At 43.8% G+C, this 27,012-nt stretch overlaps 2 protein-coding genes across 2 annotated transcripts; both read right to left on the bottom strand.

Moving 5' to 3' along the window:
- Positions 1-9,342: 9,342 nt before the first annotated feature.
- On the bottom strand, positions 9,343-16,200 carry LOC140645734 (E3 ubiquitin-protein ligase RBBP6-like). The gene is given in 12 exon segments (XM_072849200.1): positions 9,343-9,454; positions 9,554-9,607; positions 10,231-10,333; positions 10,336-10,541; positions 11,100-11,161; positions 11,415-11,612; positions 12,058-12,161; positions 12,907-13,076; positions 13,937-14,076; positions 14,918-15,014; positions 15,135-15,223; positions 16,126-16,200. Coding segments are annotated over 12 exon segments (1,410 nt in total).
- Positions 16,201-16,663: 463 nt separating this feature from the next.
- On the bottom strand, positions 16,664-24,303 carry LOC140645733 (E3 ubiquitin-protein ligase RBBP6-like). The gene is made up of 3 exons (XM_072849199.1): positions 24,138-24,303; positions 19,440-19,539; positions 16,664-16,748 (listed from the first exon to the last, which is right to left on the bottom strand). Exons 1-3 carry the CDS (start codon positions 24,301-24,303, stop codon positions 16,664-16,666), a joined length of 351 nt encoding a protein of 116 aa, XP_072705300.1.
- Between the last annotated feature and the right edge of the window lie 2,709 nt (positions 24,304-27,012).

The raw sequence follows: 27,012 nt of genomic DNA, 5'->3' as shown, positions 1-27,012 counted from the left end.
TACATTGGTGAAGAAACTACTACAACACGATGACCTGTGTCAACTGCTAGAACGCATCCAAAACAATGGACACAAAACTCTGATCACCGTTCATCATGATGCAGAAGAGATACACCATGTCTTGGAAAGAGTAAAGAAGGATGGAGAACACCATTGGTGGGAGACTCTTCTTGGATGGTCACCGACAGCAACGGGAGTGTTTAATCTTATGCTTCACCCAGTTGTTATTTTACTAACTCTAACATTAGTGTGTCTATTGCTTATAATTATATTGTATATAAAGGTTTGGCACATGATAAAACAAATAACCCAACTTCAACCACCCAAAACATACAAATTAATGCATAACAAATAGCAGTGCTTCACTGTCTACTTACTGTGGATCTATAAGTGCATAAATTATCAATATACTATTTATGGCACAGAGGCAAGAGGTGACCGTACCACCACTCTGTGAGAATAAGATGAATTGACTATAGTCATGGGGTGGAGTGTGACAGTGTGCTTCCCCTGCCCCCGACCTTTATCTCCTGTAACCCTGCTTAGGTGATAACCACCAGCGGTGATTGCAATGGATGCATCTGGTCACAATGGCTGCATCAGCTCAAAGTGAATTCAGGAGACAGATAACAACACAATAGCCTAGGGCTATTGTGCAGTGCGCCCACCGAAGAAACTAAAACCTGTGGTCGGCATGCAAATATGACTATGGGTCAATCATCTTATCCCCATAAAGAGGGAGCAGCCCAAGAGCCCTTTGAGCTCTCCTGCACGGCAATGGGCTGCACGCCAGGATCTCCCCTTGAGCAGGGATGCCTCTCAAGGTTACTCCTCGAGGTTGAGAGATTCCTTGCCGCAACAGATCCTCAGTAAGTGACTAATAGCATGCTAAACTTTGAAATCTTAGCTAAGTGATATAAAGGATTGATTGCGCATATATAATCCTTTAGATATAAACCGTTGACCAAGTCTGGGACTAGGACTGGATCTAGCCGCACCTAGACTCCTCTCTGAGAAGGAGTTTAGAAAGCAAGGGGATCCTTCCGAACCTCATGACTCAACAGGAGGGTCTCCCTGACAGTTTTGTCTGACCCTGTCCTCTATGCAGTAAATAATCAAGTGTGCCTCGCCATCGAATCTTGTTAAAACACTGTCTCATTGAACTTTGTTAACTCCCTATTCTGTATCAATAAACTATATTTTTACTTCTCTCTCACGAGTGAAGTGCACGCTCACTCCATCCGCGACACTGCTGCACCAGATTTGTTATTTTTAATTTTTTTCTTACAGCATATATAAACACAGGGATTACGACCATAAATGGAAGTAATCTCTGACAAGACTAATCATCACCACACATTATTGCAACCAGTCATTACTCCCAGGTAGAATACTCACTGACTTCTCCTTATGCAAATCAATCAATTATGCAAATTACATGCAAAAATTCTCCTCAACACACACCCCTCCCCAAACACCCTCAGACATTAGCAGCCCCACCCGCCCCATCCAAACCAATCACAAACAGAAACAGATACAACCAAGAAAACAAATATGACAGAAACCAAACACACGCTGCCACAAACCCAACCCATCCCACAACTGAAACAGCCACCACACAGAACAGCGAACAAAAACACCCTACAGCCCAAAACCCCACAAACGAAACAAAAAGACAGACAGGACACAAGGGGTTCAGACGGAAATCCACCACTTAAAAAAAACCACAGCCGGAGCCTCCAGCACTGTTGGAGGACTCCAGAACCACAGAGACTGACTTCCGGGTAACAGATGGCACAAGGGAACTCAGCCCTCTAGGATCCTAAAATTAGTCCATAGGGGATGATGTGATCGAGAGCAGCCCTGCGGAAAAGGACTTGGGGGTACTGATGGACAAAAGCTGGACCTGAGCCAACAATGTGCGCTCGCAGCCCAGAAGGCCAACCGTATCCTGGGCTGCATCCAAAGCAGCGTGGCCAGCAGGTCGAGGGAGGATTCTGCCACTCTGCTCTGTTCTGGTGAGAGCCCACCTGGGGTACTGCGTCCAGCTCTGGAGCCCTCAGCACAAGAAGGACATGGAGCTGTTGGAGCGGCTCCAGAGGAGGACACGAAAATGATGCGAGGGCTGGAGCACCTCTCCTACGAGGACAGGCGGAGAGAGTTGGGGTTGTTCAGCCTGGAGAAGAGAAGGCTGCGGGGAGACCTTCTAGCAGCCTTCCAGTACTTCAAGGGGGCCTATAGGAAAGACGGGGACAGACTTTTGAGCAAGGCCTGTTGTGACAGGACAAGGAGCAATGGTTTCAAACTAAGGGAGGGCAGATTTAGACTGGAGTTTAGAAAAAAATTGTTTACAATGAGGGTGGTGAGGCACTGGCACAGGGTGCCCAGGGAGGCAGTGGAGGCCCCATCCCTGGAAACATTCAAGGTCAGGTTGGATGGGGCTCTGAGCAACCTGATCTAGTTACAGACGTCCCTGCTCTTGCAGGGGCTTGGACTAGATGACCTGTAAAGGTCCCTTCCAATCCAAAGCACTCTATGATTCTATTCTGTGAATCTGTGAAAATATGTGAGATACAATACCATACATACAGCACCAGACATACCATACCATAAAACACAGACAAGACACAAAACTATACAAGCTGCAATATACGATACAAAACAAACTACAGTACAATACAAGACATACAGTGCAAAGCAACACACACAACGCCATGCATACAATATAGTAAAACCCATGCAATACCTACAACACAACACATGCAATACGTGAAACACAATGCCTACAATACAATAGAAAATACAATCCAATACGATACATAGGATAGGATACGATACATACGATATGATGCATACAACACATACTATAAATACCATACCATACAATGTATGCAATACACAATACAATACACAGTGCAAAACTACAGTACAATATGTACAATACATACCATACGTTCCATACAATGCCATAGGTACCACAGCATACCATACAACGCAACACAGACAATACACCAGAATCCCAGAAAATATCGTACCATACCATACCTACAATACCTACCATACAATAACTACCATACCATGCAGTACATACGCTACATGCGCTACAGAACAAAACAAAGTACAAAACAAACTGCAACACGCACCATACAACACGTACCATACAATACATACCGTACAAACAGTGCAATACAAACAATGCAACACAAACAGTGCAAAAACCCCCATACAGTACATACCACAGGATATACATACCATAGAATACAGTACAAAATGACGGCTGCACTCGCCCTCCTGACCCAACGAGCAGTAGTTTGGTACAGGCTCCAAAGGAGGTAAAGGCCTGAGCCGTGGCCGGGCCAAGAACTCCTCTGGTCCCGATGTGTTCCCTGAGAACCCACAAAGGAGCTGACGGCACAGGGAGCATCGATGCGCGTGAGCCTGGAACACCCCTCGTGCGACTGACACGTGAATAGCGGGTGGCTTTCCCAAGGCTCATTCACCAAGGAACACGGAAAGTTGTGGGTACAAGGAGCCCCAAGCGTACCTTTCCTACCGCCTGTAATTTGGCTACGAGCCAACCACTTTATCTGTAAATGCGACAGCCTACGGGAGCCGCCTGTGAGCTCTCCCGGCCAGGCAGCGCGGCTGCACGGCGGTGCTCTCCCCTGGAGCTGGGACACCTCTCACGGCTGCTCCTCGAGGCACAGAGACCCGTTACCAACGGCAGATCTTTGGTGAGGTACGGTGTCTGCTCTCCGTGGAACGGTACGTGTGGTATGCCTTGGATTGTATGCGTTCTATGGATTATATTGCACATCGCATTGTATTGTATTTGGCATGGTACGTACTGGTTTGAACTGCAGTTCATGTAGTGTATTTTAAGAACTGGATGTCTGGTATTCTGTTTTGAATTGTAGTGTATGTATTGTGTTTTGTATTGTGTTTCGTATTGTCTTGTCTGCATTGTATGCATTGTATTGTATTTTCTATTGTATTTTCTTTTGCTATTTAGTCATTATATTTTAGGATTGTAGTTTAGGTATTTTATTTTAGGTATTGTATGTATTGTAGTATATGGTTTGTAGTGTATGATTTGTATTGTATGCTACGGTATGTATGGTCTTGTATGTATTGTATTGGGTTTTGTCTTGGGTTTTGGATTGTATTTTTATTGTATTGTATTTCATACAGTATTTTGTATTCCATTGTATTGTGTGTATTGTATGGGAGATGTACTTCTTTACTGTATTTTGTATTGCGCTGAGCTGTATGGATTGCATGTGTTGTAGTGTATGATAGGGTACGTGTTGTATGTATTGTATTTGTGTATATTGTATTTTTTGGTATTGCTTGTATTTTGTGGTATGGTACGTGTTGTATAGTATTTATTTTACTGCACTGTATGTGTTCCATGGTATGGTATGGTATGTATTGTACTTATTGTATTGTATGTATCTGCTATATTGTAGTAATACTATGTATTGTATTGTGTATTTTGTATGTAGTCTATAGTATGGTATGGTATTTCTTGTACGGTATGGTGCATATTGTGTGTTTTGCATGTATTGTGTTTTTTGGTATTGCTTCTATGGTATGGTATGGTATGTATTGTACTGTATTGTGTGTATTTCATTGGACTCGTGCCTTGTATTTTGTATGGTTTGGTAACGCCCGGTATGGCAAGGTATTGTATGCCTTGTATGGCATCATATGTATTGTATGTATCATATTGTATGTATTGCATGCGTTGTATGGTATGGGATGTATTGTATGCTAGTTATTGTATTGTTTGCATTGTATTGCAGATATTATATTACATGTGTAGTGCTTTCTGTATTGTATGTATGTATTGTATATTTTGTACGTATTTTATGCTTTTTATGTGTTTATCCATTGTATGCATTGTGTTGTAGCGTATCTATTCTGTTTATTGCATTGTCTTTATTGTAATCTATTGTATTGTAGTTATCGTTTGTGGTATGTATGGTATGGTATGGTATCTGTGGTATGGGATGGGTTGCGTTGTCTATATTGTATGTTTTGCGTGTGTTGTGTTGTTGTGTATGGTTTGGTATTTATTGTATTTGTATGGTATGCTATGGTATGGTACCTATTGCATGTGCTGTAAAGGGCAGTGCAATGTATCTGGTGGTGCAGTGTGTGTTGCACTGTGAATTGTGTTGCACTTTGTATTGTATTTTTGTGTGTATTGTGTCCCTGGTGTGTATGCTGTGGCAGGTGTTGTATGGCACGTGTTGTATGTGTTGTATGTTCTGTACCTGTTTTGTATGTTTTGCATTGTATGTTGTATTGCGTTGTATGGTGTGGTATGTATTGTGTGGTAAGGTATGTGTTGTATGTGTTGTGTTGTATCTATTGTGTTCTACATTTTATATTGTACTGTAGTCTGCTTCATGTTGTATTTTTTATTGTACTGTTACAGTATGGTATTTATTGTAATGTATGTATCATATTGTCTTCTATGTATCGTATTGTATGTACTGTATTTTGCATTGTATGTATTGTGTTGTATTGTATATATTGTGTGGTATGCCTTGTGTGGTGTGTATGGATGGTATATTATGGTATGTATTGTATTTTATTTTCTGTATTGTATTTTGTATTCTATTCTATTTCTTATTGTGTTTCCAATTTATTTTACGTATTGTATCTATGCTTTGTATTCTATAGTTTGTATTCTCTGGTTTGAAATCCATGGTATTGTATGTATGGTATTGTATGTATTGTATTGTATGTACCGTATTTTTTAATGGCATTTTGTATTCCATTGTCTATATATGTATTGTATGTGTTGTCTTTTATCGTATGGTAAAGTATTTCTTGTATGTATTTTATGGTATGGTCTGGTACGTATTGTATGTATCGTATAGAATGCAGGCGTTATTTATTGCGGCGCCGGGCGCACAGGGGATCGCTCCACCTAACGTGCACGCCGAATTGCGCAACTACAGAAATGATAAACCATCAAAATATACATTTTCATTAGATTTCTGGGAAATGATTATCATATTCCTGCTATTTCCTAGAACTCATTCATATATGTCAATGTCCCTGATGCCTGCGCATTCCTGTCCTCTGGTGGTCTTCCAGGGTCCTCTGGTGGTCGTCGATAGTCTTCCTCACCGTGTCCGCTGGTTGAACTCTGTTTCTGTGCACGCTCAGGTCGTTTTTGGCTTGGTTACACCATTCTTGCATATACAAAACCAACTTATTCTACCACCCTTTTCCTTTATCTATTCTACTCAAGCATACAGTGTCTCAGGACTGGCTTCTATCTATTCTACTCAAGGATATAGTGTCTCAAGACTCCCTTCTATCTAATCACAAAGAGCAAATTTTGAAACCATCTGCTCACAAAGTATTCCAAACTTGACTATGTCGCTACAGTGAGAAGGGCACCATTTGTTCTCTGTGAACGCGGTATCAATTGTTTATATTGTATTTCCTACTGTATTGTGTGTATTGTATTGTATGTATGGTATGTAGTGTACGGTGTGGTCTTTATTGTCTCTTATGGATTGAAGGTCTTGTATCGAATATGTGGTATTCTCTGTGTTGTCTTTTTCCTCTGGTGTTTTAGAAGCAAAATAAGTCTGCGACATGAGAAGAAAGATTTGGAAGGCTTTTTTACTACCTTCCAAATGATTTTGCACATTGCAGTAGAAGAAAATAATCTGGGTTACTGAGATTCAGTTAACTTTTTTCTTTTCCCCCTCCTTCAGGGCCATTTGGAAAATGGAGGAAGGAATTGTATATGGGGACATTTGGGAGTTGAGGGGTCTGGATGTGAGATTGCAAGTAACTTTTCCATGGCGATAGTGAGAGATACTGTTATTGTTCCGTGTATGTAGGGTGTTCCAAAAATCAATCTCGCAGTGGGTTTCCAGGTAATGTAAAAGGCACCTACAGGATCATGGAAACAGCACTGAGATCAGCTGGAGCCTTTTTCTATTAGAGCAGGACAACCTGCCAGTCTTATTCTAGCGCTTAGCCATCATCACGCCGCATCAGTTTCCACGGGGCTTCAGCGTACTTTTCAGTGCTGTCCTTTAGCATAGTTGGCTTTCCTGAACTAAGATGCCAGACCCGCCTGAGATCAACTTATTGCTGCAGAATATCTCCGAGAGGGACCCTTGTCAAATGCTCACAACTGCTTAAAAGTCCAAGGGCTAAGGAAGCTGTCCATTTTCAGCTAGAAAGGATTGAAAACAGTATTTCAGTTGATTTCAGAAGGCAGCAGCACTACAGGAAACATATTTTCCATGTCATTTGTAAATTAATCAGTTAATGCCTCATCATTTATAAATGCATATGGCTGTGCTTTTATAAACACAATAGTTGCCTGTCAAAACAAAGCGCAGGCATATCAGCCCTGAAACAGGAACTCTGCCCCTCCTCTCAATAAGCTTAAAAATGCCCATTGTTGAAATAAAGGTGTTTACCGTGACAGAGGAGCCTCCAAAAGCTGAGAAAACTCCTTTCCTGTATTGTATTAGACCACAGGCCATACTATCCAAACAGCTCTCCTCAAGAGGTCACTAAATTGACCAGAAGAGAGATTCAAACCCTTCCTTGGAAAAAGCTCTTGTCCTTTATTGCCTAACGTAGTGGAAGAATTCAGGGGAGCAGCGTTAGCAGGCTCTGGGGAAAAATATCTACATGCAGAAGGTGATGCCTCACTCCAGTTAGTCATTCCTTCTCTCTGCGTTTAGGAAAGCACATACAGCATTACTGTATCACTAACTAAAAAGTTCTTGAAAATGTGCCTTTGGAGAGGAACACCCAGACCTGGATAAAGAGAGCTTCTTTCCATGGCAGGTCTTACCAGAAGATTCACCTTTCCTTCTTTTGAGAACATTTTGTACCTAGTTCTGGTAAAAAGGAACTCTCATCAAGGATTTTGAAGCTTCATGCTCCATATGCCACTCTTTTCTACACGAGGAAAAACAGGCCTGTGTTCTCTCATGACAGGCACAACCACAACTGTTTGGTGGTTTTTCAGAAGCAAAAAAGAAATGGGGAAAGCTCTCTGTTGGAGTCTAGCATTAAACAGTCCAGTATTGACCAGTAACTGAAACAGAACAGGTCATAAACTGCTAATTAGTTCTTGTATTTTTGTATTTCCTGCCAGTCCCTCCAATTGGTCAAGTAGAAACTACAGCTCCATGAAACTTGTGTACAACCCTAGAGATAATACTGCAGAAGAACTGGAAAAAAACCCCAAACAAACAGAAACCAAACCCCAAACCCCATCATCGACCGTCAATGTATTAACTCCCATTTCAAACAGAAGACTAAACAGAAACCGACACAAAGCAAGTGGGAAAGGGGACAGAAAAGAGGAGGAAAAGGCTAATCTCACTGGGGGAGTGCTACGTGTACATTACAGTGGTTTCCTAAAACCCCACAGCTTGGCTACACGAAAAATTCAGCCAGGAAGGATCACAGTTGTGCTTGACGGCGCTAAAACAATGGGCATGACTCTCTGCACTTCTGCAGCCTCCAAGGACAAATACCAACTAGAGATCCTTGCAGTTACTGAAACACCAATACTAAAGCAAAAAGGGTCCACTGTCTTGCTTTGGCTGTAGTAACAGGAGGACAGCAGCACAACTTTGGAAGTGTAGAACGACAGCTAACATAAGAGAAGACAATAAAGAAATATGCAGAACAAAAGCTTTCATGCATCCTTTTGAAACAAACCTTCACTAATTTTAATTTTGCTGCTGTACTGTTCAACAAGAACTGGCAAGCTTCCCAGTGCTTTATTCCTACCGCACTAAGATCCAGGTTCTGCTTTGAAATACATACAGAAATATGTGTATTAAAAACACAAACCAACCAAAACAAAAGGCCGACACTTTAGACCAAGACCTGAGGTAGCTGTAAGAATAAAGCTAATTGTGTCTCCAACACTAGGAGCACCCGAAGCTGCAGTGCTTTTACAGTGAGAGAGAGAGAGGACTTGTAAAGAGAGACGCAAGGCTTCCACCCTCCCTATGGCTACCCACAGCCCCAGCCAGGGACAGTCAGAGCAAGCAAGAAGGGAATGGTTTTGCTTTGTCTTTCATTTACTTTATTTAGTCCTAACTAAACCACCTAATTCAAATACTGCTTTCCTCCTTCCCCTTGAGGTAGAGTCCGTTTACTGGGAGACTGCTCTCTAAATACTGGAGACCTTGACCGGGCATGGTATCTTCTCTCTGGGGGTGACCTGGACCTAGAACGAAGGTTACGACTCTTGGTTAGAGAGGTGGAGCGGAGGAACTCCTCCTGATTCTTCTGGACAATCTGCTTCTCCATTACAGACATGTAAAGCAGTTACCTGGAAAACGATCGCCTACGCTCCTGTTTAATCCTTTTATACTCCGTCATTTCCTTAGCAAAATCAGCGGTAAACTCATCAGGTTTGGACTTTCTCTTTTCTTTCTTTCTCTTTCTTTCTTTCTGCACTTCCGTGTAACTGCAGTCCGATACGCTATCGAAAGACAAAAATGAAAAACAACGCAACTTCATTGAGCCAAATACTTACTCCTCTTCAAGTCTCCGTTCTTCTCTGTAAAACTCCTCCCTACATAAGGGAGGCCAATGGCATCCTGGCTTGTGTCAGAAATAGGGTGGGCAGCAGGACTAGGGAAGTGATTGTCCCCCTGTACTCGGCACTGGTGAGGCTGCAACACGAATCCTGTGTTCAGTGTTGGGCCCCTCACTACAAGAGAGACATTGAGGGGCTGGAGCGCGTCCAAAGAAGAGCAACGAAGCTGGTGAAGGGTCTAGAGCACAAGTCCTGTGAGGAGCAGCTGAGGGAACTGGGGTTGTTTAGCCTGGAGAAAAGGAGGCTGAGGGGAGACCTCATTGCTCTCTACAACGCCCTGAACGGAGGTTGTAGTGAGATGGGTGTCGGGCTCTTCTCCCAAGTAACAAGTGATAGGACAAGAGGCAATGGCCTCAAGTTGCTCCAGCGGAGGTTTATATTGGGTATTAGGAAAAATTTCTTCACCAAAAGGGTGATCAAGCCCTGGAACAGGCTGCCAGGGAAGCGGTTGAGTCACCATCCCTGGAGGTATTTAAAAGACACGTAGACGTGGTGCTTAGGGACATGGTTTAGTAGCGGACTTGGCAGTCTTAGGTTTACAATTGGACTCAACGATCTTAAGGGTCTTTTCCAAGCTAAATTATTCTATGATTCTGTGAATCTATGAAGGAGGTGCGTGTGTTGTTGGGACGGTATTTGAATGAGCCGTGGGTACTGCTATTGGTACCCAAGCTGATGATGTGTGTGCAGGAGCTGGGGGATATCCTGGAGGGGGACAGTGTACCCAGCAGATGGAGGCTGACCAGGTGCAAACTGAGGAGGGAACTGTGGTGCTGGTACCCCCGGAGGAAGAGGAAGTGCATGGGGTGGTGGAGGAGACAAGGGAGGTGGAGGCAGAGGCACAAAGGCTGGTGTCGACGTTGGTAGTGTTGGGGCCTGAGGCCTTTGGGTACATTCACTACGTTGGCGTCCTCGATTTGAACTTCTAAAGAAACCCCCAAACACGTGTCACTGTTTGTTACGCTCTGCCCTGATTTTCAAGAGGAAAGCAAAGGAAGCGGGAGCATGGTGGCGAGCACTTCTTGTTCCCAACTTCAGCATTTTTCTCCCTGCTTTCTGTTCATTTGAGATGACACTCATTTCTTGATCCTCAGACTTGCCTTCCACATCCTCCCCCCCAACAGTTCCCTCAGTCTTCTCTCCTTATACTCAGCTTTGCGACTCTGGATGGAGGCTGCCCCTGCTTAAGAGACTCCCACCTCCCATGTGCCAAGTGCCCACCGCGTCTCTGCCACTCCTTGAGATGCTTCATACTTCACACTGCTGATCTTCAAAGGACTGCACAGATATTAATTAAACTTCTCTTGAACTTCTGGTAACTCCTTCCACATACGCTGCCTATGTTAAAATTCATTACCACTTGTATTCTCCACAACTCTCTGGGCATACTTATTTCATTAGACACCAGCTGTTGTGTGATTTATGTGTTACGGCCTCGTTTAACAGGTTACAAGTAGTAATATATTGAATTTCTGTGCCATACTTACAGTTCCCAGCCTGGTCTGCCATCCGCTGAGCGAATTTTACTGCCTCCCCTTTGAGGCCCTTTTGGAGTGGGGAGAGGAAAAAGAAAAAAATCCCATTCAGTTTATCTGAAGATCATTTTTTAAAAAGAAATTCTACAGTTATAGTTACTTACCAGTTGTGGGTATTGATTGTCCTTGGGGGCCCAGAAGACGTGCAAATGCCGGATGTCTTAGTAGAGGAACCTGACAGCCCATGTGAATAAATGCAAGGAGTTGGAAAATCAGCTCTACTAAGATACACGAATCACTGCGGATGTTGAAATAAAACTTACCTTCTCTTCCAACACACCGCTGAGTGACCCAGGGGAAGACTTGGAGTGTTCAGCGGCAGTCACCAGAGCAGCAGGAGGGACAACAGTCATTACCGGTGCTGGAGGTGGTGGCGGTGGTGGCAGCTGCTGCTGTTGCTGCTGAATCTGCTTGCGCAGCCTTTTTGTGTAGCCAGTTCCATTTCTGAAGTTGTTCACAGCCTACAGGCAGAAAAACATTTACAAAATGCAATATGAAACTTCAGTAGATAGACGAACAAAAGCCTCCACAGAGTAAAATGACTTGTGTACTCCGGGAAATGCTATCAAGCCTCAAATAAATCAACATACAGATCTATGAACACATCACATTAAACACCGATATCAAGGACTGGTAACTCAGAGTATCTGCATTTAAAGTACCTCAGTGTTAACACCAAAATTGAAAGTGAGGCAATCATGTTAAACAAAAGTGTGACCTGAATGTGCCAGATTGTCTCTAAAGAGCTGTAAGATTCTGGAACAACAGGTAATGTACTTGCAAGGTACAATTAGTCTTATTCAACTTCGCCTTGCTCAAGGAGGTGTAAATTAGTCTTTTCTTCCCTTTCAGCCTTTTACAAATAGACTTTTCTTACAAACAGTTGATGTAAAATCATCACCTTACCTTGCGTAGGGCCTTGTTAGCAATTAAAGCATCCGGAGAAACATCACTCTGATGACACGTTGGGCATGTGTGTTCCTCAGATTCCAGTAATGCTGTTCTAATACCTGTGTATGTTTAGAATCATCCAAAGAGTTTTTAGCCAAACAGAGGAAATTTTGGGGGTTCTAATCAATTCTAAAAACACATATATGGGTAATGGGTGAATATGGTCTTGAAGGGAAAGCATGAAGCTATACGTGTTCAATAGGGAAAAAATTTCTAGTATGCAGCAAATAACGAGACAGTTTTGTCATTGCAGTATTGCAACATTTGAAGATGTAGAGTAGGCTGTGTCTCGATGTTTCGACTAGTCTTCTTTCCACTATCTAGTATAGTGAGAAGTCACCAACCTCCAGGTTAATGAATAAAACACCTCTCAAAAAAACATTAGTAGGTTTGAGTTCTGAAGGTTTGAACCAGCTCTCCCATGGAGAAGAATGTGGATTAAATGCCTAACTCTGCGTTTGCTGCAGACTGCAGGAAGTCACCAGAGTTGGCTATGCAGTTTTTTAGGAGAGAAAGGGTGTGGACAAACTAAATGCATTCGATATCTAATACTGTCATCACCTGCACAATTATGCACTCTTCTCCTACTCATCCTTCTACATGTAAAGAGGCTTTCACTACGTACTAAGCTTTCTGCTTTTTTTTTCCCTTTTTTCCCTTTCTAGGAGAAGAGTCCTTTCCTGTTCAGGGTATACTTAAGTATTAAATAGAGCTGGTAACAAAGTCATGCCATTATCTCCTCTTTCTGCTTTCAGAAGATCAGCTGTGATGTTTTGAATTAACAAATGTGGGAGTAACACTTACAGTCATCACAATAACTGTTTCCACAGCAGGGAATAACAGCTGCATCACTCATTAACTCTTTACAAAGCAGACATAACAACTCTTCTGGAAAAGGGTCATCTGTGGAGGAGGAGGACGGCTCCTCTGGTAAAAAGGGACGCTTCTCCTTCTTTCCTCTGGCATAAGCTTCCCTGGAGGGGGGTGGGGAAGGAAAAAGGAAAAACTTCAACGTGGGTAAAGGAAAACTCTTCCAAGCTTTGCATTCTATCAAAGGAAGAGAACATCTGCAGTTCTCCTCCCTCCACATCAGCCTTCTACAACGTAGGCATTTAGTTTAAAGTACTTTTCTATACCACAACACAATTTTCCTTCTGCAGAACTCTCCCATTCATTGGATCAACTAAGAAATTAGCTCAAACTAGAAAAACAATTGTTTGACAGCTACAACTCAGGTGAGAAGGATCCCACCTCTCCTTTGCCAGAGGGTAAATGTAAATTGCAGGCTCAGGATAAAGTTAGTCTCCGAGTAAGGACATTTTACAAATGGAAGAAGTCTATGTTACAGCTTCTACAAAAGGAGATCCATGACAGAAAAACAGAGGTGCTACCAAGCGCATTTTAAAGCCGCCACTCTCGTCAGCACACAGGAGTATTTTCTTAGGTTATAGCAACTACTTGATAAAAGTCTGAGGGGGAGGAAGTCTTAGTCCAACTGCTAGTTGACAAATGTTGCAAGAAGCCTTTGAAACATAAACCAGAATCAAAACGAGCTTTCAAAGAGAACGACTCCACTGTAAACACTACTGAAATATTGTGCTGAAATACAGATTCTTAGCATACCACCAGTTTAACCCAGGTCCAGGGGCGTGAACAGTAGGACCACCCTATTGTAATATTAGAAAGCATCACGGATTTTATGGTTAAGAGACAATGACAATGCTTCCTCCCCCGTAATTACAGAAGCTGGCCAACTTGCTTGCATTGCCCCTCAGACATTTACGCATGGTTTCTCTCGTTCACTTTTTGTCAGTCCTCTTAATTCCATACTTACGCACTAATAGTTGGTATTGCATATTTCCCAGTGCTTGTCAGCATGGCACCCTTTGTAGTGGGGTCTTTCACCTCCATCATGAAGCTCCTGGGAATTCCTGTGCTCTTTTTAATTCTGGGAACAGGCTCAACATTTTTGTCCTGTTAAGAAAAGAAATGCAGACATAGCTCATCTTAAGACCCACACTTCAAATGACATTGCAATGATTATTTTAAGCAGCAAAAGCCTTCAGGGCTCTCCTTTTACCTAGCGTCAGCCTTGCTCAACTGAAATACTTATTTTCCTAAAGGAATATAGCCAGGATGTCCCAAAGGCTTGAGCAGTGTTTTGAACTCACTCGACATGCTTTGGCTTCACTTCAGGATCCCTAAGGGTGAAATATCCCTTAGCTCACCACCCACTCAGACAAGAGACACAAACCCGCTCCTCCTCCAAAGCGCAATTCCGAGCGAGAGCTTCATTCGGTGCTCTGAATCACTCACTGGGGAAAATTATATTCACCCTCTCCATACGAAGGCTGAATTCCTACCTCATGCATATACATTCAGTGACTTAGGTCAAATGGCATGAATGCTCAGCCAGAGACTGGTGTAGTTAAAACAGGCAAATATTCAAGAGATGGCGTCAACAGAAAAACCATGGGTTTATACGGAGTACTAAAAACTGTGAACTGTCATCAGAAAGAGTCAAAAACCAGAAAACTGTCCAGTAATAGTGAAATATATAAAAATAAGCATCAAAGCTGACAGAGAACGATCTATGGACACATTTAACGTCAATGACCTAGAAAAAAGAAAATGTTACATTTCTATTTCCAGGTTTCCCTTGAATTTTGAAGGGCTTTGCAACATTGCCATCTAGCCTCTCTATTTCACCCCAAGAGAAATGAGTCTTAATAGGAGTCTTCATGCATTTGTTACCTAACTGCCAAGGGAAACACATTAAAAACAAACTACCACCAGAAGTCCCCCACAATCTTACCCCATGTGTTGGGCAGTTCTTTATATAGTGGCCAGGTTTTCCACAACGGAAGCAAGTGTATGATGGTGGAGGTGGACCCAAGGGTTTCTTCACGTAACTAAAAGTTTTTTTGGGAAAAAAAGAGAAAGGCATGCATGTGTCTCTCTTGTTAAAACCAACACCTCTACAAGTTTTTCCAGAATCTTCAAAGAACAGATTTGACATTATCCACACTTACTTGATGGGATCATACTGGTGGCAAGACTGTATCATCACAGCTTTTACTTTGTCTTCTTCAGGAGCATTGGCTTCAGCCAGATTGGCAGTCTGTTTAACAGGGAATTGTTTGACAAACACATTAGAAATGCGTTTAAGCCCACACAGCCAAAGACAACCCCACTCACCCAGTCCTGTAAAGAGCACAGCGCTAGCTGAGGTTGCATGAAAACAGCTGCTTCTATAAAATACAGCTGTCCTGGAGATGTTCTGGGGAGTCCTTACGCCATTACGTGGTGTTTATGTGCCTGTTCACCTCCTTGAGAAGAGCATTCTGGGGCACTCAGAACCTTCGGCTCTGTTTGTACCTCACATAAAGGCTTGTGTCACCAATACCATTTTCTTCCAAGTGGACTGAAGATATGTGTAGAAAAAAATATATTATCCAGATTTTTAAACTGATCTTTAAGCTCCAGACTATTTGAAGGAGAAGATATACTACAATTTATGAAATTGTGCAGCATCCAAAGAATGGATCTATAACTGTAATAAATAGAAATGCAGAAATGGCCACGCAAGCGTCCATGCCCCAGAAATGCCTCTAATTTGGCTGTTGCAAACCCCCCTGAAATGTCCATCACTTACAGCCAATTAAATTCTTCTCTGAAAATTGTGTTAGTTTCCAATGCAACATTAACGAAACGTATGAAAAACAGCAAAGAGCTTCTGAAGTGCTGCTTCTTTGTGTCTGGAAGATGAGTAATACCACAACATGACGTTGAGGCTGATAAGGTGCTCCCCTTCTATCTTCCCAAACTGGCAACTACTCATTATAGGACAGTATCAAAATATACAGACATTTCAAACTGAAAAGAAATACTTTAAATTCTTAAAAATCAAATTAAAGTTTTGTTCACATTACAAGAGTTATCCAGCTATGGATCACAGTATAAGATTTAAAAATATAAACCAAACACTTTTTCTTTAAGCTCTTGATGAGAATATAGATATACCTTAATAAGCTGGGCCAGAGAAATAGGGGCAGAAGAGTCATCAGTCTGTTTGCAAAAAAATAAACACACATTCATGTTCAACAGATATTCATATTAAACACATATTCATATTCAGACACAAAAGCTAAGTGATACACTGTGAAAATGTAAAAAAATACTCCAAACCATTTTTATGGCAAGAAACAAGAAGCACACAACAAGCTATACAGACAGACATAGTACTAGCTATGGACAGGCAGATGTAGAACATGGCACCATGTTCAGTTGTGCAAACCTTCAACCTACGTGATCCAAAACCCATCATACATTATCTGTACAACACAAAGTCATTCAGGAAATATTCTAGAGTATTCCATACGAAATACAATGCATTACTAGGCACAAATACCAATATTCACAGGAGAACTGTGCAAATGAGGGCATTACTCAGTTTTTACTATGCTGAATCAAATGCATTGTATTTACAACATTTCTTTTACTGGAAAATATCTATTAAGCTAATGTGTGGAAAATTAATACAAGGCTACATTGTTTAGAATTAAGAACAGTGTGTAGAAAAAAAGGCAGAGATTGTGTTTTTACGTACTGCTTTTGATGTTGCACTCACTGGCTCACTTCGACGTCTAGAAGAAGAAAGAAAGGTGATCAGAACTTAAAATAAGGCACTTGTACCCAACATAAAGCAGTGAAAACAGATTCTAAAACCTGAACATCAAAACATTCTGTTCTGATACTGAATGTGGACATTTATACGTATACAGACACCGTCCTCTCTTGGTACATGCAGTGCAACTAAAAAAAACCCCCACAATCACATTTCTACTTTGTCACAAATTACTCCAAGACTGACAGATACAGAACACAACAGTGCAAGCAAAGTCCTCAGATATTTTGTCTCTGCGAGTAAGTATCAAAAATATGAAGTCTCTCCTAGAGTTTTGTGTTCTTAAATAATCAACCATGAAAGTACAAAGGTAACTTTAGCCAATCCGTATATCCCTAGCATTACAAGTAGGTACCAGACAGAGTACTTCAGTTTCTAAGAAAGAATAGGGAGGCTCTAGACACTTTGAAGTGCAAGTTTACTGAAATTAAAAAAATACGACATCTGACAAAGAAATAATAAAAATGTCAGCAGCATCGTCTTTACAACAGTGTTTCTGTGTGGAAGCCCAAGCACTCTGTTCAGATATCTACCATATTTAGCCATGAAAGTGCCAAAATGTGCTACATGTGTTACATATGCTATATTGACTAAAAATAGGCGCAGAAATCTCACCTGAAAGCAGTTCCTGCGATTTTTGAGAAAAAAAAAGGTCTTAATTGCCTGAATCTGCTTTAAGATAATCTTGAAAATGCTACAATATTGTAGGAAATAGTTATTACATTTGAAAACTTGCTGAGATTCCACGTACTCATTGATCTGTGTCTGCATGCCACTCATCACCAATCAGACATGCAACCATTGATAGTGTTAACAAACTATCATCCAAAGGGTTACATCACTTTTGTTACATTTGATGTTACAAAGTTACATCCTCCCAAGTGTCCCATGAGCAGAGGCAATTCAAAGGCTGCTGTGGAATTGATGTGCAAACAGAAAGGCTCATGCTTCCTGCCACTGCGAGAACACCACCAGGCTCGCAACTACAGCCACCTGCCTCCTGAAGGTGAGCAAGTACAAGGAAATACCTTAGATCACCACACAATGGCTTCTTCATCCATGTACCTTGAAGGACATACTACAAAGCGAGAAACGAGTTTTTGAAGGCCTCTCCACCATTACAGCATACATCCATCATGCCCAAACATTCACCACTCCTCCAGCTGGTTCTGCAGTGTTTCCAGCTGAAGGAACAGAAAGCTAATCTGCCTGCTTCATTTGCAGTGCTGGAACAGCAGTGCCATTCTTTCCTTATCCCCACAGACAGGGATTTATTTGGTCTTTGATGCTAGCAGCATCTCTCCTCTCCTTTCAGGGCAGCAGTACCATACTAGGAGAGGGGGCCACCCAACCAGAAATAGAGGACGCATTGACAGGACAGCACTAAGCAGACGTATCTAAATTAACCCCCAAAACAAGGCCATGTTTATAAGCTCAAGGCTGTGGCGTCCAGCATTACTAGGGAGTGCCTGAAAGCACTGCAACGACTACTGCAGTAAGATGCCCAAAGTTTACATGCAGAGCCACATAAATTCAGGGCTTTTTGCTTGCAAATGCTTCATGGGTACCAGGATGCTGCTGTACTGTTTGTTCAAGGCACACTGTAACTCATCAGTCTACTTTCTTTACTGAGAAGCAACATCAGAAAGGCATGGCAAAACCACAAGCTAATAATATCTACTCATTGTGGTGGAGAGGCATATCTTGAAGAAGGCTGGAAAACATGACCATTCAAACAATGCTAATGCAGCTGATAGAGAACTGGACTGTAGGAATACAGAAATGACAGCAATAATCCCCGAGTCAGGATGGCATTTGAATAGCTGTAATTTTAATCAATACACCCGATTCTCTGTCCTCCAAACAGCTTAGGAATACAGAATTAAATCCTGGAGCACGCATATCAGCTTAGGGTAAAAAAACAACCTGGAAAGAGAACTCGTAACATTTGGTAACGTGCTAAACTGCTTCCTGAGGTTCAAGTTTGGAAAGGATTAACTACTCCTTCATCGTACTCGCACAAAAGGCAACATGCTTTAGGATAGCGTTCTTCTTCTCTTGCTGGAAACAGGCATTGTGTTTAGGAAACTAGTAGGAATCACTTAGGAATACAACTTCTTGTTTGCATGGTTCCCCAGCTGGCAACCCTTGGTCTTTCCTCAATAGCTAGTGTGCACAAAACCCAGATTTGGGGCGTAAGAATACCTGCCATATCCCGCCCCGCCTACCGCAAATGCAACACCGAGAATCAGACTCTTCTGAGATGGGAACAATTCTCAGTTTACACTACAATGCCTATCTGTCTGTACTATAAAAGCACTAAAAGCAAACACATATGATGAGGAATCTCTCCACGGAGAGGAAACAGGATCTACAGCTTGGGTCTCAGAAAAATCAGCCCCAAGAACAAACCCAACAGACTCCTCTTCAAAGTTACCATTGTTGGAGTTTGAACCCCATGCCCCAGCAGGCCTAAAAATGTAACTCTCCTTTGGGACAGGTACAGTAAAATCTACCCCATGACAACAAAAACTAACAGCAGCTTTAACGAGAAAGATACAGTCTGAATGCCTCTGTAAACTAATACCCATCCAAAAAGTTCACACACTGGAACCCCTAACAAAGAATACCATGCTTTATGGATACTCACATAACATATGTTTTGCTGGTAGCTTTAACACCTCCTGCAGGGATTCTTCTAACAATTACCGATGAGTTCCTAGGAATCAGGGCATTATCATCTGTGTATTCTGAAAACAACACAAACACAGAAAAACACGAGTCAGTTCGTAAGAGTGTATATTAATATGTCATTACATAGCACTTCACAGAATCCCTTTCAGATTAAAAAGCAAAATGGTCTAGGTAACATCACGCCTTTATCGTCTCAACACACTAACAGGACATTTCAAGAAATCCTCAGGTCTGAGAATCAAACACAAGCAGCAACATCTTTTCCATGTTGTTAAAATAGTTTGAACGCCAACAGCAAAATGGCCTCACAGGTCACTAAAGGAGAGCCTGCTACTGCATGAGGTTCTTTCTTGACCTAGCTTAAGTTGCTTTTGCTGCGCCGTTGCTTTCATAGCTGTTCACTAAAAACGATTCACCCATGAAGACTGACAGAACACAGAAGACAGCCTGCCATCTCTGTCTATTTCCTGGAGCTTAATCCATCAACAGCCACGCTTCTCAGCTGCTCAGTGCTTTACATTGACATGGAACCACAACTGGCAATGCTAGACGTTGGATCACAGAGATTCTGGAGATTTTTTGAGCTTGCTTTCACAAAAGTAGGGCAGCATTGGCTCCAACTAAGCTGGTATCTCCCCTCTTAAACTCATCATCTAGTTTGAATCAGCCCAAGGGACGTGGATTCTTTTGATGCACTTTCTGCAGAGCAGAGAGACTCAAACAAAATTACTTAGGAAGACAGCCCTGAAGAGCCTTTCGAAAACAGCGTGTGCCTGAAGCTATCCATGCTTTGCCTTGGCTTACACCATGTTAGTCTACTGAAGAGGAGGAAAGCCTTCTGACCTTTTCTGTAAGGCCCAAACAAAAAAAAACCACAACTCCCTGAGACACTTGGACTGAGTCAGCTTAAAATGCAAAGATCTCTCCATGAGAATGGTTTGTATATTGTACTTACACGAGCTGGCTGTGACTAAATATTTTAAAGCACTATCAGCAGCCATTCCCTGTAATCTGCCTACAGCTGTACATACTAAAAGCCCTTAACTTGCAAACTGAATCAGAATGATGGTCTGAAAACCAAAGCTGCTGTATTATCTCCAGTCAAGCTCTGTCAGGGCAGTTTTGCTCAGTGATCACAGGCAAAATAGGAATATGTCACAATTTATGCTCCCTTTTTCAGTATATTATTCGTATGGGCAGGAACCTCTCTTAGACCAAAACATACCTACCAGAAGACATTATTTCAACCACACAATGAACATTTTACTTCTATTTCCAAATGACAGAATGCTTCTTCAGAAAACCGAGAAATCATTTCGCTGAAACTAATTCCTGATCTTGGCCCCTAAGAAACCGAACAGCAAGCTTCCTCTGGAATTCAGAGCAGTTTCAAACTGTCGGAGAAAGGACTCTTAATGATGAAAACAGAAGCTTTTACAGAAGTCGTATCCTAAAACCAACCCCTAGAGCTCTTCTCAAAAGGAAAATCTAACCATTACACAGCCACCTGTCAAGAAAGGCCTGCACTGGGACTTGGTGATGGAGGAGGAGCTCAAACAGTACTGAGGCCCAGACAAACAACTGGGAGATCATGCCAGCTGCAGTCCTAGAAGCCCAAAGCAGCTGTTTCTACCTGCTGAACAGAGCCATAGAGCCTATTCTCTGTGGCCCCGATCACAAACCACTGGATTAAGACCAGAGTCCCATTGCGGTTTTGGGTTGTTTCTTTTTTTTTTGTATTTTGCCTGAGAAGCAGAAGAGCACATTCTCCAAGTGTTTTGTGTCAGAATGTTACAGGGCAGGAAAGAGTACTCAAAACCTTGAGTTCTGGAGTTTGCAGCTCATCCACAATATTGTGAGAACATCTCTTCTAAAAGACAGGTCAAGAAATTCAGGTCAAATTCAAAGGAGGCAAGTTGAAAGGCATCATTCTTGACTATAAGACTTTGGAGGGAATTCTGCCTTTATAGAACGTGCCTCTATAGCAAGCACGGAAGAGGACACACACCCCCCCCTGCCCTTTAAAATAGGTCCTAACCATCCATTTTGCCTTCCCAGCATCTTCAAAGGAGTCCATCATATCATTTATTTTCCACTGATATTTACAGTCCTGTTTACTTTTTGCTTATATTAGCATTGCTGCTACTACTAGTTTTCCAGTAGGAAAAGTAACAGTTCCTGAACTGCAAAAGGTTAGAGTCCTCAGAAAAATCTGAACAAGTAGGCCATCTTCACTCAAGGTTCACTTTGTTCTTTCCAAGATTATTGCAACATTCAGTCAGGACTCCTGCACAGAAAAAGTTATATAAAACCAATACTTTATGTCCGCATGTAAGAATTCCAAACATCCCATTTAGGCAGAATATCCGGGTTGAGTTTTTCCCTTTCTCTTCTGAACGTGAATTGAAGCATCTACATCTGATTAATAAAAACTGAAATTCACGGCTATGCATAGCAACCAAAAATTTGGCATACATATATGTGACACTGAAATGTATTCTCTAGCTTTGCTCTGAAAACCACTGCGGGATTTTTGCATTTTCACATGGAAAACAGCCTTACAAAAGCTTCAATAAGCATCTGTGTCACTCATATACCAAGTTTAAAATTTTATCCTCATTTTACAAAGGTCAAGGTGCAACACAACCTACCTAGAGGAGGATCTTGTCACTGTTAAACAAGAGTGATGCTCTTTAAGGTATGAAAGATACTCCTCCTTTGACTTCACCTGTAGGCAACACCACATTTAACAGAACCTAGCCAAGCAGATGCTTTTTCTTCACTGCATTCTGATCACGTATGTAAACAAAGCCACACACTTTGCAAAACTGGTAGTATGTATAGTAGAGTAACACTTTATGGGGTAACATATTTAGGAGCATAAATTGTTCCTCTACAACTTTGCTTTCTGTTCCTCACCTGCTATAACAGAATTCAGGTGTTTGGCCTATTTCAAAACATTTTTTCTTCGGGTGATAATAATCGGGCTCCATCACAGTTTATTACCATCCAGCATTCTGCTTTTAAGGCTCTGTTTTACACAGACCCAACTGTTACAGGAGTGAGGGCGGCCAGGTGGCCATTCAGCCTGCTAGCACTTGTGAAGCTGAAAGTACATTGGCAACTGCAGACATAATTCACAGACCCTTCTGCAGCAAAGCCCTTAAAGCCAATTAGACATTTTTCAAAAGCTCGACAACTGTATTCAATACCACATGAAGAATTCAAGACTGATGAAATCTATCTCTACCTGCGCATGTCATGCAATCCAATGGCATCCCTAAGACCCCTAACATTGTGCTCTTAAGCCTCTTCACGGACATTCTCCTGAAAATAGTTTCAATATCTGCAGATAAACAGCGAGCTTTAGGTGCAACCACTTTAAAGGGGAGGGCTGAAGTTACAGTTACCGCAGCATACATATTATTCTGTTTCAGTTTCAATACATCAAACAGGAAGAGAAAAAAAACCACGGGTACACATTGGAAAGAAAAGACTGTTGTTACAGTGTAACAGAACCACAGGGGGGGAAAAAAGAAAAAAAAAAAGAAATCTAATGTTTAAGGAATGGAAACACTTTACAAGTCTTTCTTTCTGAAAAGTCACATCCCAACGTCTTTCATCACTTTCAAACTTATCACGATGGCAGGTTACCAAACTGAAACATCATACTAAGTAATACGAAACCATCATCATCTCTGAGAATCAAGCACCATTTATTCGATTTAAAAGAATTTGTGACTTCTTTAAGAACGTTTCTTACATATAGTCACCATAAATATTCTGCCAGAAAACTGCAGTACTGCCCTGATAGGGTTAACATGTAGTAGCAGTAAAAAAAAAACACCACGGTTAGAAACGAATGATGAAATGATGCTTAATAGCGTCTGAATGACAATGTCTTTGTTGTAGAAAAGGAGCTATATTAACAAGAAATTCCAAAGTGTAGTTTAGATACAGAGAATACTCATGTGCAAGATGGCTTTAAAGGGTCTGCATAGATTATAACTCCCAGATACACTCTTCATCCAAAATGTTGCTAGTGAGCAGTTTCTGCAACAGCCACTAAACCGGTTTTCCAGTGCAGTGGAGTCAAACAAGTTGAAGACAAAATTAAGTCACCAAACCCATTTTTTTCTTCTAATTAGCCATCTGTTCTATTTCCATCACTTTCAGCTTTCTCTGCCAGATCTCAAAGAAATCTGGCAACTTTGGTATTATAAGATATCCTCCCACATTTCCTTATCATTTTACCTAGAAGAATTCCAGGAAACCAAAACTTTTGTAAGCACTACACATCGTACATTAAGCACGTATTCTTCTACGCCTAGCTCGCGTCTAAAACACAGACCTGAAGGCAGCTGTCAGAACATCAACTACAGAAGAACAGCTCTGTGAGGCCCCCAACACAAGTCACAGCTACCCATCGTGGCCGAATCACATTATCGCTTCCCACACCACTTAAACCCTGGCAACGCTTGCCCTCCCAGTCCCCTGCCTGCTGGCAGGATGGGCCCCAGACTGACTCACGCTACGTGGGGACAAGCCACAAAGAGCAGAGTGCAGCTCCCACAGGCCAGGGCTGCTGCAGTGCGGTCTGTGATGCCGCCAGTCAGTCGGACCCCGAGGCCCCACACCCGCTGCCCCCACACACCTTCTTTGGTCTGGGCATTGGTGATCTGCAGGTCGCAGTGGGTCGCCTTCAGCTTCTCGCGGCTCATGATCTGGCGCTTGAGGTCGCACAGGGAGATGTGGAGATCGTTGAAGGTGACCGTATCATAGTTCAGCTTCGAGGAGAACTTGTAGTGGACACACGACATGGTTGGGGCCAGGCGGTGCCTGCTCCACAACCGTGTCTACCGTGGCAGAAAGCGCCGCGGCCTCTGCACCAGGTTATGGCTCGCGGCAGCACGGGGAAGGGCCCACCAATGGGGCCAGGGCAAGCAGCACAGGCTGAGGTGGAGTGGGCCGAAGGCAATCAAAGGCAACGGCGCTCAGCCTCCGCTTCCTCCCTCGCACGCAGCGCTCCCAGGTCTGACTGCTCGCTATGGCGACTCAGGAGACTCTGCCTCAGCGTTCCGCCCAGGGGCTTCCCGGTCGACAACCGCATGGGCCACAACGAGCGCGTCACTGCGCGCTCACAATGGCATACTGCACCCAGGTGCTGGCGGAATGATCGCCATGGGGACGGAGGCTGTTTGCCCCAAACAAACCCCACACTGACCAAGTGCCACGGCAGGTACAGCAGCAGGCTCCCGCTGGTCCTGGAGCTCCTGCCCTCCAAGTAACCCCCCAGCCACTCTGCCCACCAATATCTCACCCCATCACCCCTCTTCGCTTCCCCCAACAGAGAGCTTCCCTCTCCGGATGCCGATGGCAATGGAGGTGCACAGTGCGAGCTTCACTGTTCCGGCCATGCCTCCGCAAGTCACTGCCTGCGTGCTGCCCTCTGTTCCAGGGCTGACGGTGTCCTCTGAGCCTGCCCAGCTCCCCCCCATCACCTACCAGCTGGGGCAGGCCAGCGTCTGGCAGGGGGTGCCAGGGCCCCTGGGGGCCCCGGGGCAGCTGCTGCAGCTCCCCCATCTGCTGCCGCTGACCCCTGTGGCTGCTCCCCGTCCCCCTGCCTATGGCTGGGGACAGCAGGTGGTGACGGGGACTCTGGTGCCCCACCAGCCAATGGGGCTGCGGTCCCGGGTCATGGTTCAGTGGGAGCCCCTGTACCCAACAGGCTCCCGCCCGCTGCATGTCCCTGCCCACCCTGGCCCCCCGCCACCCTGCTGCCCCCCGGCTCAGCATTGGGTGCAGGGCCCCCCTGTGCTCCAAACACTGCCCGGCAGCGCCCAGAACCAGTCAGAGGCCTCCATCAAGGACGGGGTGGCCATCGAGGACAGCATCCCTGCTGCCAGCCCCCACCAGTCCGCCCTGGCTCCGCCCACCGGCAGAACCACAACAAAGCCCAAAGGTGAGTCTTGAGGGGTACCAGAGCCCGCAGGTGGACGGCCATGCTGCGGAAAGCTTGTATAACCCTGGGGTTGGGTTGGCTGGCTTTGTTTTTTCAGCAGCGGTGACCAACCTGGCAGCCCCAGGGAAGCCCACAGACCTGTCCGACCAGGGACCAGCCGCCTTTGCCGAGGCCTTTGCTGAGCAGGCAGAGGACACCACGGTCAACCCTATGCTCGCCTGGCTCAACAACGCGGACATCGAGGACACCTTCCCCGATGTCCCTGACAGTTCCAGCTTGACCGCCTTCCTCCATGAGCTCCCTGATCTCTCCAAGTATGTGGCGGAGGGCAGCGGCACCAAGGAGCGAGCAGTGGTTGCGGGGCTGGGGGACAGCGACGACACCATCCCTGATGTCCCCGACATGACTGCCTTCCTCAACGAGCTCTGGAGGAGGCCCTGCAGAGGCAGCCCCGCGTGGTTTTGACCCACTTGCCACTACTGCCGGCTGTCGTCTCCTGCCGGGTGTTGCCCAGATCGGGCAAGGCGGGTGGCAAGAAGGCCAAGCGCCCCGCGCCGGCTGGCATGCCCAATGTGCAAGAGCCCTCCCCGCGGGACAGCATCCCACCTAAGAAGAGAAAGAAGATGGTGGTGTGCAAGGTGCTAAAACACTCAAAAACACTGTACGAGGGGAAGCCGGATGGGGACAGTACGGTGGCTGGCAGCAGCAGGCAGCAAGCGCGCAGCAGCAAGCGGAGGGCATCTAATGGCAACAACGGCCCACCAAGCAAGCAGGAACCCTGAGGGATGCCAGGGGACAAAGTGCCCCACGCCCCCACAGCCGATGGTGATAGGTTGATAGAGAAGGTGTGGAGCACGGATCCCCGCGACATGCGACCTGCACCCGCCCACGCCAGCCCCAATCCTCTCCCTTATCTCTGGTTCTCTCCTAATTCATTAAAGGTTTGATGTTCGTTTCACAGCACCTCTGCCTGCAGTCATTCGTGCAGTGGGAGGTGGGGGGGGGTTAACGCAGCCCCTGCCGCATGTGTAGATCTGACCCTCCACCTCTTCACCCCACTATATGAGGAACCCCCCATGAACCTGGATGGAGACATTTCATCAGAACCTTAATTCCTGCATTTGGGGTAAATGAACTAGAAAGAGCTCTTAAAAATCTACCTGCTGCCATGGATGCCACAGACAATCGCACAGTAGATGCACTTTAGCCTTGCAACAGGAAAATTCTTCTTTAGCTTTGATAGTAGGACAAAATCGTCTACTACTTGAAATGCTTACCCTGCAACAAGGAGGCGCCTGTGCACTGATTCATACCACCTGCTGCACCGAGGTTAACAAATCTCGACAAATCCAACCTGACGTCCGTGCCATTTCCAAACATTTACAAATGTTACATCAAACCGCAATATATCCTGGGGGATTTTCACTTGCTGACTGGTTTAGTGGGATATCATCCTTAAATTTGCAAAACATATTAACGAAAACTCTTATTATTGTCATATTATTTATCCTATTAACAAGTTTTGTTTGGATTGTGATTCAGCTTTGCTTTGCCATAGAACCAAATG

Source organism: Ciconia boyciana, unplaced genomic scaffold, assembly GCF_034638445.1.
Source record: "Ciconia boyciana unplaced genomic scaffold, ASM3463844v1 HiC_scaffold_37, whole genome shotgun sequence".
Lineage (NCBI taxonomy): Eukaryota > Metazoa > Chordata > Aves > Ciconiiformes > Ciconiidae > Ciconia > Ciconia boyciana.
The sequence above is the reverse complement of the archived record's forward strand: the minus strand, read 5'-3'. Positions and strand labels throughout refer to the sequence as shown.